The 12,536-nt window shown below is 47.5% G+C and overlaps 1 protein-coding gene across 1 annotated transcript in view; it reads right to left on the reverse strand.

Moving 5' to 3' along the window:
* Positions 1–9,651, reverse strand: part of LOC311124922 (uncharacterized protein) — a 50,338-nt gene extending 40,687 nt beyond the window's left edge. Inside the window, exon 1 of the mRNA XM_084199018.1 lies at positions 9,474–9,651. Within this exon, the coding sequence (XP_084055144.1) occupies positions 9,474–9,621 (148 nt within the window). The 5' untranslated portion in view covers positions 9,622–9,651. The remainder of the gene's footprint in view (positions 1–9,473) is intronic.
* Between the last annotated feature and the right edge of the window lie 2,885 nt (positions 9,652–12,536).

Below are 12,536 nucleotides of genomic sequence, written 5' to 3' on the forward strand. Positions count from 1 at the left end.
CCCATTCCTGCTCCCCGCACCAAGTCAGTGGTGCGTTTCGTCAGCCCTGTCCGGCCCGTTCCTGCTCCCCGCACCAAGTCAGTGGTGCGCGTCGTCAGCCCGGCACGGTCCGTTCCTGCTCCCCGCACCAAGTCAGTGGTGCGCTTCGTCAGCCCGGTTCGGCCCGCTCCTGCTCCCCGCACCAAGTCAGTGGTGCGTTTCGTCAGCCCGGCTCGGCCCGCTCCTGCTCCCCACACCAAGCCAGTGGTGTGCGTCGTCAGTCCGGCACGGTCCGTGCCTGTTCCACCAGTGGCGGGTCTGGCACCGGTCAGGTGCTGCGTCACGCCGGAGCTAGAGCAATCCGCTCCACCAGTGTTCAGTTCAGCTCTGGTCAGCAGGGCCTGACCGGACCAGGGGTACTTTGGGGGGTTAGAGAAGGAGTGGGGGTCAAGCCCGGAGCCAGAACCGCCGCCGAGGAGGTATGCCCACCCAGCCCTCCCCTGTTTTGCTCTTTTTGAGGCGCGGTCGCAGTCCGCGCCTTTAGGGGGGGGTACTGTCACACCCTGGCTATGGGACTCTAGTTGTTGAGCCAGGGTGTGTTTGTTCTATGTGGTGTGTTTCTATGTTGGGGGTTCTAGTTCGTCTATTGCTATGTTTTGCCTGAGTGACTCCCAATCAGAGGCAAGAGTGTCAGCTGTTGGCTGGTTGTCTCTGATTGGGAGCCATATTTAAACTGTATGTTTTCCCTTTGGGTTTGTGGGTTTTTGTTCCGTGTCGGTATTTGTTACCGTTGGACGTTACGAGTCGTTTATTGTTTTGTTCTTGCTTTATTAAATAAAGTCTAACATGTTCGTTCAACACGCTGCGCATTGGTCTACTTCTCTCCCTGACGATCGTGACAATTGCAGAGTTCAGGCACCCAAAATACTTCCGGCACCTATTTCAATCCAAATCAAATTTCATTTTGTCACACGATTCGTAAACAACAGGTGTAGGCTAATAGTGAAATGACTTATGGGTCCTTCTCCAACAATGCAGAGTTAAAGATACAACATTTAAAATATTGATACAAGGAACAGAGAAGAATAACAAGTCAAAATAAGTCTAGTAGTGCATTAGTGTAGTATTGTATATTACAGTGCATTCGGAAAGCATTCAAACCCCTTGACTTTTCCCACATTTTCTTATGTTACAGCCTTATTCTAAAATGTATTTTTTTTATTTATTAAAAAGCATCAATCTACACACAATACCCTGTAATGATAAAGCAAAAACCATTTTTTACAAATTTTTGCTAATATATAATTTATAAAAATATGAAATATTACATTTACATAAGTATTCATACCCTATACTCAGTACTTTGTTGAAGCACTTTTGGCAGCGATTACAGCCTCGAGTCTTCTTGGGTATGACGCTACAAGCTTGGCACACCTGTATTTGGGGAGTTTCTCCCAGTCCTCTCTGCAGATCCTCTCAAGCTCTGTCAGGTTGGATGGGGAGCGTCACTGCACAGCTATTTTCAGATCTCTCCAGAGATATTCGATCAGGTTCAAGTCCGGGCTCTGGCTGGGCCACTCAAGGACATTCAAGACTTGTCCAGAAGACACTCATATGTTGTCTTGGCTGTGTGCTTAGGGTCGTTGTCATGTTGGAAGGTGAACCTTCGCCCCAGTCTGAGGTCCTGAGTGCTCTGTAGCAGGTTTTCATCAAGGATCTCTCTGTACTTTGCTCCATTCATCTTTCCCTCGATCCTGACTAGTCTCCCAGTCCCTGCCACTGAAACCCCCCCCCCCCGGGCGTGATGCTGCCACCACCATGCTTCACTGTAGGGATGGTGCCAGGTTTCCTCCAGACGTGATGCTTGGCATTCAGGCCAAAGAGTTCAATCTTGGTTTCATCAGACCAGAGAATCTTGTTTCTCATGGTCTGAGAGTCTTTAGGTGCCTGTTGGCAAACTCCAAGCGGGCTGTCATGTGCCATTTACTGAGGAGTGGCTTCCGTCTGGCCACTCTACCATTAAGGCCTGATTGGTGGAGTGCTGCAGAGATGGTTGTCCTTCTGGAAGGTTCTCCCATCTCCACAGAGGAACTTTGGAGCTCTGTCAGAATGACCATCGGGTTCTTGGTCATCTCCCTGACCAAGGCCCTTCTCTCCCGATTGCTCAGTTTGGCCGGGCGGCCAGCTCTAGGAAGAGTGTTGGTGATTCCAAACTTCATCCTTTTAAGAATGATGGAGGCCACTGTGTTCTTGGGGACCTTCAATGCTGCAGAAATGTTTTGGTACCCTTCCCTAGATCTGTGCCTCAACACAATCCTGTCTCGGGGCTTTACGGACAATTCCTTTGACCTCATGGCTTGGTTTTTGCTCTGACATGCACTGTCAACTATGGGACCTTATGTAGGCAGGTGTGTGCCTTTCCAAATCATGTTCAATCAATTGAATTTACCACATGCAGACTCCAATCAAGTCGTACATCTCAAGGATGATCAATGGAAACAGGATGCACCTGAGCTCAATTTCGAGTCTCGTAGTAAAGGGTCTGAATACTTATGTAAATAAGGTATTTCAGTTGTTTTTTTGTTTTTTTGTGTGCAGAAAATGTCTAAAAACCAGTTTTCGCTTTGTCATTATGAGGTAATTATTATGTGTGTAGATTAAAGAGGCATGTTTTTTATTTAATTCATTTTAGAATAAGGCTGTAACATAACAAAATATGGAAAAAGTCAACGGGTCTGAATACTTTCCGAATGCACTGAATATACAGGGAGCACCAGTACCGAGCCGATGTGAAGAGGTGTGAGGTAATTGAGAAAAGAAAAGTGCCTTTTTCCACATTTTGTTGTTACAGTCTGAATTTTAAATGATATTTTGTCACTGACCTACTCACAATACCCCATGTCAAAGTGGAATTATGTATTTGTTTTTATAAATTTTTTATTAAAAAAAATGACAAGCTAACATATGGAATTGTTTTAAGATGGTCATAGCAAGGATTATTTAGCTATTTGATTTTGAATTTTAAGACCCCTTAAAGTATCAAATAAATCATTAAAAAAATTGATTTGATGAAACATTGAATTTGGCATTACTGCTATCAGCCAATAGAAATGCATTGAATAACAGATTCACTACATGGAACAACAGATAGTCCCCCCAAAAAAATCTAAAGGAAGTTTGCTCTGAAGTGTCTGTCCTATATCTGAGAGATATAAGAAATATCAGGAAACATTTAATTTTTATTTTCTTACATGTATTTATCCCCTTATTTTAGGCACTAAACTATCTCCATATATACTTCCATAAATGTTTTAAACTGGTTCCGGGGACCTTCAGAGTCTTGTGAGGCTTGTGGACGTCCTAAATGGAGAACCCCATCACATTTGTGAGTCTCATCTTTCAATAGAGTGGTTTTAATAGTTTGTAGGCCAAACCGTTCGGACGCTACATACGATTTTGTGAGAGGACCGATTTTCAGGATGTCTCATGGTCTGACAACACCGCTTTAGCTCTGCCACCTTCAACTGCAGATGCGGAAGGGCGATATCGGTGGATGTAGTGGATTGAGACGCAGCCCACGCTAAAAAACATATATCTTTCTTAAACTAACGGATTTTGATGGGGATTTTTGTACTATGTTAATTAGATTTCCGTTGGGGCGCGACCATTGTAGGCTAAGGGTTAACATGATTTTTGAATGACTACCTCATCTCTGTACCCCACACATACAATTATCTGTAAGGTCCCTCAGTCAAACTGTCACGCCCTGGCTCTGGGGACACTGTTATGTTGAGCCAGGGTGTGTAGATCTATGGGTTTTGTTTCTATGGGTGTTTATTTCTATGTTGGCCAGAGTGACTCCCAATCAGAGGCAACGAGTGTCAGCTGTCGTGGGTTGTCTCTGATTGGGAGCCATATTTAAACTGTCTGTTTTTCATTCGGGTTTGTGGGATTTTGTTCTATTTTGGTTTGTGTAAAACCGTAGACATCACGTTATCGTCTGTTGTTTTGATCGTGTGATCATTCCAATTTAATAAATATGTTCACTTTCAACGCTGCGCCTTGGTCCTCCTCATTGGTAGACGATCGTGACAGAAAATCCCACCAAGATGTGACCAAGCAGCTTGTCCAGGAGCCATCGCCAGGGAGATCCCTAACAGATCTCCTTCGCCTCCTCGACTGGGTCAAGCCGAGTGAGGAAGAGAAGGGCTTGACCTTGTGGCAGAAGGGCGAAAGGCTGGCGAGGGACATGGAGACCTGGTCCACGGGTAGGGGAGACGCCCAGAAAATATTTAGGGGGGGGCTAACGCTGTGGACGACGGGGCAGCAGGAGGCCGCCAGGTTACGGGAGTCACTGGTCACCAGGGGGAGCGAGGATGTAGAAGCACGGCGAGAGGTACTGGCGTGTGTTGCCAGTCCGGTCCGGCCTGTTCCTGATCCCCACATAGGGCCAGTGGTGTGTGTTCCCAGTACGGTCCGGCCTGTTCCTGCCACTCGCACCAAGTCTACGGTGCGCGTCGCCAGCCCAGTCCGGCCCATTCCTGCTCCCCGCACCAAGTCAGGGGTGCGCTTCGACAGCCCGGCTCGGCCCGTTCCTGCTCCCCGCACCAAGTCAGTGGTGCGCTTCGTCAGCCCGGCTCGGCCCGTTCCTGCTCCCCGCACCAAGTCAGGGGTGCGCTTCGACAGCCCGGCTCGGCCCGTCCCTGCTCCCCGCACCAAGTCAGTGGTGCGCTTCGTCAGCCCGGCTCGGCCCGTTCCTGCTCCCCGCACCAAGTCAGGGGTGCGCTTCGACAGCCCGGCTCGGCCCGCTCCTGCTCCCCACACCAAGCCAGTGGTGTGCGTCGTCAGTTAGGCACGGCCCGTGCCTGTTCCACCGGTGGCTGGTCCGGCACCGGTCAGATGCTTCACGCCAGAGCTAGAGCAATCCGCTCCACCAGTGTGCAGTCCAGCTCCGGCCAGCGGGGCCAGACCGGACCAGGGGTACTTTGGGGGGTTGGAGAGGGAGCGGGGATCAGGTCTGGAGCCGGATCCGCCGCCTAGGCGGAGTGCCCACCCGGTCCCTCCCCTGTGGGTTTTGGTTGACGCGGTCGGAGTCCGCGCCTTTAGGGGGGGGTACTGTCACGCCCTGGCTCTGGGGACACTGTTATGTTGAGCCAGGGTGTGTAGATCTATGGGTTTTGTTTCTATGGGTGTTTATTTCTATGTTGGCCAGAGTGACTCCCAATCAGAGGCAACGAGTGTCAGCTGTCGTGGGTTGTCTCTGATTGGGAGCCATATTTAAACTGTCTGTTTTTCATTCGGGTTTGTGGGATTTTGTTCTATTTTGGTTTGTGTAAAACCGTAGACATCACGTTATCATCTGTTGTTTTGATCGTGTGATCATTCCAATTTAATAAATATGTTCGCTTTCAACGCTGCGCCTTGGTCCTCCTCATTGGTAGACGATCGTGACACAAGCAGTGAATTTCAAACACATTTTCAATCACAAAGACCTGGGTGGTTTTCCAACGCCTCGCAAAGAAGGGCACCTTATGGTAGATGAAAAAAAAAAAACATTTAAAAAAACAGTCTCTACAAAGCTACAGGCCTCCTTTCTAACTCAGTTGCCAGAAAGGAAGGAAACAGCTCAGGGATTTCACCATGAGGCCAATGATGACTTTAAAACAGTTACAGAGTTTAATGGCTGTGATAGGAGAAAACTGAGGTTGGATCAACATTGTAGTTACTCCACAATACTAACCTAAATGACAGAGTGAAAAGGAAGCTTGTACAGAATAAAAATATTCCAAAACATGTTTGCAACAAGGCACTAAAGTAATACAGCAAATAATGTTGCAAAGCAATTCACGTTTTGTCCTGAATAAAAAGGGTTATGTTTGGGGCAAATCCAATACAACACATTACTGAGTACCACTCTTGTCACGCCCTGGCTCTGGGGACTATGTTATGTTGAGCCAGGGTGTGTAAGTCTATGTTTTGTATATCTATGTTGGCCTGAGTGACTCCCAATCAGAGGCAACGAGGGTCAGCTGGTTGTCTCTGATTGGGAGCCATATTTAACTATCGGTCTTTTCACTTTGTGTTGTGGTTTCTTGTTCCTTTTGGTTTGTGTATCGAAGGACTTCACGTTTCGTTCATTGTTTTGATCGTGTGATCTAGTTAATAAATATAAATATGTTCACCCGCAACGCTGCGCCTTGGTCCTCCTCCTTAAGCGAACGTGACAGAAGAAACCACCAAGACAGGACCAAGCAGCATGAAGAGGAGAGAGGAAGGACCTGGGATCAGGGGAGTAGGAGTTTCGGCTGGGCCACGCTAAGTGAAGAGGAGAGAGGCTGGTCTATGAAGCAATGGATCGAGAGTCTGGCGAGAGCTAGGGAGGCCTGGTCCACGGGGAGGAGAGAACCCCAGAAATTTTTTAGGGGGGGGCTCACGACGTGGACGACGGGGCAGCAGGAGGCCGCGATGGAGCGGTCCAGCGGGTGTGAAGAGGAGGCCGCCAGGTTAAGGGGGCCACTGGTCACAGAGGAGAGGGAAAGTGTGGAGGCACGGCGAGAGATACTGGGGTGTATTACCAGTCCGGTCCGGCCCGTTCCTGATCCCTGCATAGGGCCAGTGGCGTGTGTCCCCAGTACGGTTCGGCCCGTTCCTGCTCTCCGCACCAAGTCTGTGGTGCGCGTCGCCAGCCCAGTCCGGCCCATCCAAGCTTCCCGCACCAAGCCAGTGGTGTGCGTCGTCAGTCCGGCACGGCCCGTGCCTGCTCTCCGCACCAAGTCTGTGGTGCGCGTCGCCAGCCCAGTCCGGCCCATCCAAGCTTCCCGCACCAAGCCAGTGGTGTGCGTCGTCAGTCCGGCACGGCCCGTGCCTGCTCTCCGCACCAAGTCTATGGTGCGTTTCGTCAGCCCTGTCCGGCCCGTTCCTGCTCTCCGCACCAAGTCTGTGGTGCGCGTCGCCAGCCCAGTCCGGCCCATCCAAGCTCCCCGCACCAGGTCAGTGGTGCGCGTCGTCAGCCCAGTCCGGCCCGTTCCTCCTCCACGCATCAAGCCAGAGGTGTGCGTCGTCAGTCCAGCACAACCCGTGCCTGGGTCATGTCCGGAGCCGGATCCGTCGCCGAGGCGGAGTGCCCACCCGGTCCCTCCCCTGTTGTGGTTGTTTGGCGCGGCCGGAGTCCGCGCCTTTGGGGGGGGGTACTGTCACGCCCTGGCTCTGGGGACTATGTTATGTTGAGCCAGGGTGTGTAAGTCTATGTTTTGTATATCTATGTTGGCCTGAGTGACTCCCAATCAGAGGCAACGAGGGTCAGCTGGTTGTCTCTGATTGGGAGCCATATTTAACTATCGGTCTTTTCACTTTGTGTTGTGGTTTCTTGTTCCTTTTGGTTTGTGTATCGAAGGACTTCACGTTTCGTTCATTGTTTTGATCGTGTGATCTAGTTAATAAATATAAATATGTTCACCCGCAACGCTGCGCCTTGGTCCTCCTCCTTAAGCGAACGTGACAACTCTCCATATTTTCAATCATAGCGGTGGCTGCGTCATGTTATGGATATGCTTGTAATCGTTAAGGACTGGGGTGTTTTTCAGGATTAAAACGAAACAGAATGGAGCTAAGCACAGACAAAATCCTAGAGGAAAATCTGGTTCAGTCTGCTTTCCACCAGACACTGGGAGATGAGTTTGCAGTTACAGTTTTGACTTAAATCTGCTTGAAAATCTCTGCCAAAGGTGATACTAACATTCATTGACACAGGGTTGTTATGTGTGTGTGTGTGTGTGTGTGTGTGTGTGTGTGTGTGTGTGTGTGTGTGTGTGTGTGTGTGTGTGTGTGTGTGTGTGTGTGTAAGTACAGTGAGGGAAAAAAGTATTTGATCCCCTGTTGATTTTGTACGTTTGCCCACTGACAAAGAAATGATCAGTCTATAATTTTAATGGTAGGTTTATTTGAACAGTGAGGGACAGAATAACAACAACAAAAATCCAGAAAAACGCATGTCAAAAATGTTATAAATTGATTTGCATTTTAATGAGGGAAAATAAGTATTTGACCCCCTCTCAATCCGAAAGATTTCTGGCTCCCAGGTGTCTTTTATACAGGTAACGAGGTGAGATTAGGAGCACACTCTTAAAGGGAGTGCTCCTAATCTCAGTTTGTTACCTGTATAAAAGACACTTGTCCACAGAAGCAATCAATCAATCAGATTCCAAACTCTCCACCATGGCCAAGACCAAAGAGCTCTCCAAGGATGTCAGGGACAAGATTGTAGACCTAAACAAGGCTGGAATGGGCTACAAGACCATCGCCAAGCAGCTTGGTGAGAAGGTGACAACAGTTGGTGCGATTATTCGCAAATGGAAGAAACACAAAAGAACTGTCAATCTCCCTCGACCTGGGGCACCATGCAAGATCTCACCTTGTGGAGTTGCAATGATTATAAGAACGGTGAGGAATCAGCCCAGAACTACACGAGAGGATCTTGTCAATGATCTCAAGGCAGCTGGGACCATAGTTACCAAGAAAACAATTGGTAACACACTACGCCGTGAAGACCTGAAATCCTGCAGTGCCCAGAAGGTCCCCCTGCTCAAGAAAGCACATATACAGGCCCGTCTGAAGTTTGCCAATGAACATCTGAATGATTCAGAGGAGAACTGGGTGAAAGTGTTGTGGTCAGATGAGACCAAAATCGAGCTCTTTGGCATCAACTCAACTCGCCGTGTTTGGGGGAGGAGGAATGCTGCCTATGACCCCAAGAACACCATCCCCACCGTCAAACATGGAGGTGGAAACATTATGCTTTGGGGGTGTTTTTCTGCTAAGGGGACAGGACAACTTCACCGCATCAAAGGGACGATGGACGGGGCCATGTACTGTCAAATCTTGGGTGAGAACCTCCTTCCCTCAGCCAGGGCATTGAAAATGGGTCGTGGATGGGTATTCCAGCATGACAATGACCCAAAACACACGGCCAAGACAACAAAGGAGTGGCTCAAGAAGAAGCACATTAAGGTCCTGGAGTGGCCTAGCCAGTCTCCAGACCTTAATCCCATAGAAAATCTGTGGAGGGAGCTGAAGGTTCGAGTTGCCAAACGTCAGCCTCGAAACCTTAATGACTTGGAGAAGATCTGCAAAGAAGAGTGGGACAAAATCCCTCCTGAGATGTGTGCAAACCTGGTGGCCAACTACAAGAAACGTCTGACCTCTGTGATTGCCAACAAGGGTTTTGCCACCAAGTACTAAGTCATGTTTTGCAGAGGGGTCAAATACTTATTTCCCTCATTAAAATGCAAATCAATTTATAACATTTTTGACATGCAATTTTCTGGATTTTTTTGTTGTTATTCTGTCTCTCACTGTTCAAATAAATCAACCATTAAAATTATAGACTGATCATGTCTTTGTCAGTGGGCAAACGTACAAAATCAGCAGGGGATCAAATACTTTTTTCCCTCACTGTATGTGTCAGTATCAAGCACTATACCAGGATAAACTGTTACCTGGTTGTTGATCACCAACTCCATCCTTCCTGCAGGGCTTGATGGGTGTTTCGTTGGTGTATATATGATCATCAATATCCATGGTCTTTATTTCATTAGGGGTTTTGCCTTTAAATCCATCTCTGTTTCCATAGTTTGCCTCTGACATCTTTACACACTTGTGCTCAAATGCAGTAACTTCTACTGTCGTAACTTCTACTGTTGTAACTTCTACGGTTGTAACTTTTACTATTGTAACTTCTAATGTTGTAACTTCTACGCTTGTAACGTCTGCTGTTATCTCAGTTGTAGGTTTGTGTCTGCTCACTTCACCGCTGGATCCTCTGTGTGACTCAGCCTGATGTAAGAGACAGTTTTAACTGTCAACCTCATTAAAGGGAAAACTGTCTAACCAATAGTATGACACTAACCACCACCACGTGACTCCAACCTTATTTTCTGAAAAACATGTTTGTTTTCCACAATGTAGATTAGTTTGTATATTTAGTTTCTAATAGTTTTGTTTACCACATTGACACATTTCACCTTGAACACCATCGATGGCCATGTAGAGTTATTTTAATCTATGCTGTCTCAGTGAGAGGAGTTATTCAGAGATATGTGTTAGAATGTATGTCTGCATCTTTCTCAGAGGTTTTAGAGCGGCGATATCATTCACACCATTTGAAACTCTGGCGGTCCACTTCCTTTTAAACTTTAACTGAGACTCTGATATGATGTTGCCACCAGCAGCAGGGTGAACAGTAGATAGCTTAATGCAAGACGGTGAACTCACAAAGAATAACTGCTGTCTCCTGTGTGACATTGACACCAGAGAGAATAGTTATTCAGAGATGACTCTGTCTTTCTACGGTCTACATTTACTCTCACTTCCTCTTCCTCATTCTCTATCTACATCAAAACAAGCTGGCGGACAATAACTGCACTGCACACTACTCTAACATCTCCCTGTTTATCAGAGGACTGTATGGTGTCACAGAAGTGTAGAAGTGTGAATGGGTGTGACAACAGCTCTGTGTGGGAGTCAGCGTGTCACATGCTTCTTACTGGAAAAAAGGCAAATGACTTACTGGAAATTGCATGTTGATCATTTGCATAAGACTCCCATTGACCCCCACATCTCTGGATGGTTAATGGATGGTTAACATTACCATTTGTGGCAGTGTGTATTGACCTCAGAACACCGGTTCACCACCTCAGGACACCAGTTCACCACCTCAGAACACCGGTACACCACCTCAGGACACCGGTTCACCACTTCAGGACACCAGTTGACCACCTCAGGACACCAGTTGACCACCTCAGGACACCAGTTCACCACCTCAGGACACCGGTTCACCGTTGTTAGTTATTGATCCTGTCATCAGATAATGGACAGTTAGTTATTGATCCTGTCATCAGATAGTGGACAGTAGTTATTGATCCTGTAATCAGATAGTGGACAGTTACTTATTGATCCTGTCATCAGATAGTGGACAGTTAGTTATTGATCCTGTCATCAGATAGTGGACAGTTAGTTATTGATCCTGTCATCAGATAGTGGACAGTTACTTATTGATCCTGTCATCAGATAGTGGACAGTTAGTTATTGATCCTGTCATCAGATAGTGGACAGTTAGTTATTGATCCTGTCATCAGATAGTGGACAGTTACTTATTGATCCTGTCATCAGATAGTGGAAAGTTAGTTATTTATCCTGTCATCAGATAGTGGACAGTTAGTTATTGATCCTGTCATCAGATAGTGAACAGTTAGTTATTGAACCTGTCATCAGATAGTGGACAGTTAGTTATTTATCCGACCTTAATGACCTCTCAATGAGTGTGTGTCCTCTCCTCTCCTCTCCTCTCCTCTCCTCTCCTCTCCTCTCCTCTCCTCTCCTCTCCTCTCCTCTCCTCTCCTCTCCTCTCCTCTCCTCTCCTCTCCTCTCTCTCTCTCTCCTCTCCTCTCCTCTCCTCTCCTCTCCTCCCTCTCTCTCCTCTCCTCTCTTTCTCCCTCTCTCTCCTCTTCTCTCTTTCTGCCTCTTTCTCCTGTGTGTGTGTGTGTGTGTGTGTGTGTGTGTGTGTGTGTGTGTGTGTGTGTGTGTGTGTGTGTGTTGTGTACGTGTGTATGTGTGACTAAATAGGAAAGAGAGAGAGAGAGGAAGAGGAAGAGGAAGAGGAAGAGGAAGAGGAAGTGAGAAGTGAGAAGTTGAAAATGTGTGTGTGTGGTCTTAGCATCCATGTCTCAGTCATATCGTTAGGCTAGCTGTTACCATGGATACACACTCTCAGTCATATCGTTAGGCTAGCTTTTACCATGGATACACACTCTCAGTCATATCGTTAGGCTAGCTGTTACCATGGATACACACTCTCAGTCATATCGTTAGGCTAGCTGTTACCATGGATACACACTCTCAGTCATATCGTTAGGCTAGCTGTTACCATGGATACACACTCTGAGTCATATCGTTAGACTAGCTGTTACCATGGATACACACTCTCAGTCATATCGTTAGGCTAGCTGTTACCATGGATACATACTCTCAGTCATATCGTTAGGCTAGCTGTTACCATGGATACACACTCTCAGTCATATCGTTAGGCTAGCTGTTACCATGGATACACACTCTCAGTCATATCGTTAGGCTAGCTGTTACCATGGATACACACTCTCAGTCATATCGTTAGGCTAGCTGTTACCATGGAGGCAACTAGTGGGGGTAGAGGGATACACCCTCAGTCATATCGTTAGGCTAGCTGTTACCATGGATACACACTCTCAGTCATATCGTTAGGCTAGCTGTTACCATGGAGGCAACTAGTGGGGGTGGAGGGATACACACTCTCAGTCATATCGTTAGGCTAGCTGTTACCATGGAGACAACTAGTGGGGGTGGAGGGAAACACACTCTCAGTCATATCGTTAGGCTAGCTGTTACCATGGAGGCAACTAGTGGGGGTAGAGGGAAACACACTCTCAGTCATATCGTTAGGCTAGCTGTTACCATGGAGGCAACTAGTGGGGGTGGAGGGATACACACTCTCAGTCATATCGTTAGGCTAGCTGTTACCATGGAGG

This window comes from Coregonus lavaretus (genome assembly GCF_964263955.1).
Source record: "Coregonus lavaretus genome assembly, contig: HAP1_SCAFFOLD_1242, whole genome shotgun sequence".
Taxonomy (NCBI): domain Eukaryota; kingdom Metazoa; phylum Chordata; class Actinopteri; order Salmoniformes; family Salmonidae; genus Coregonus; species Coregonus lavaretus.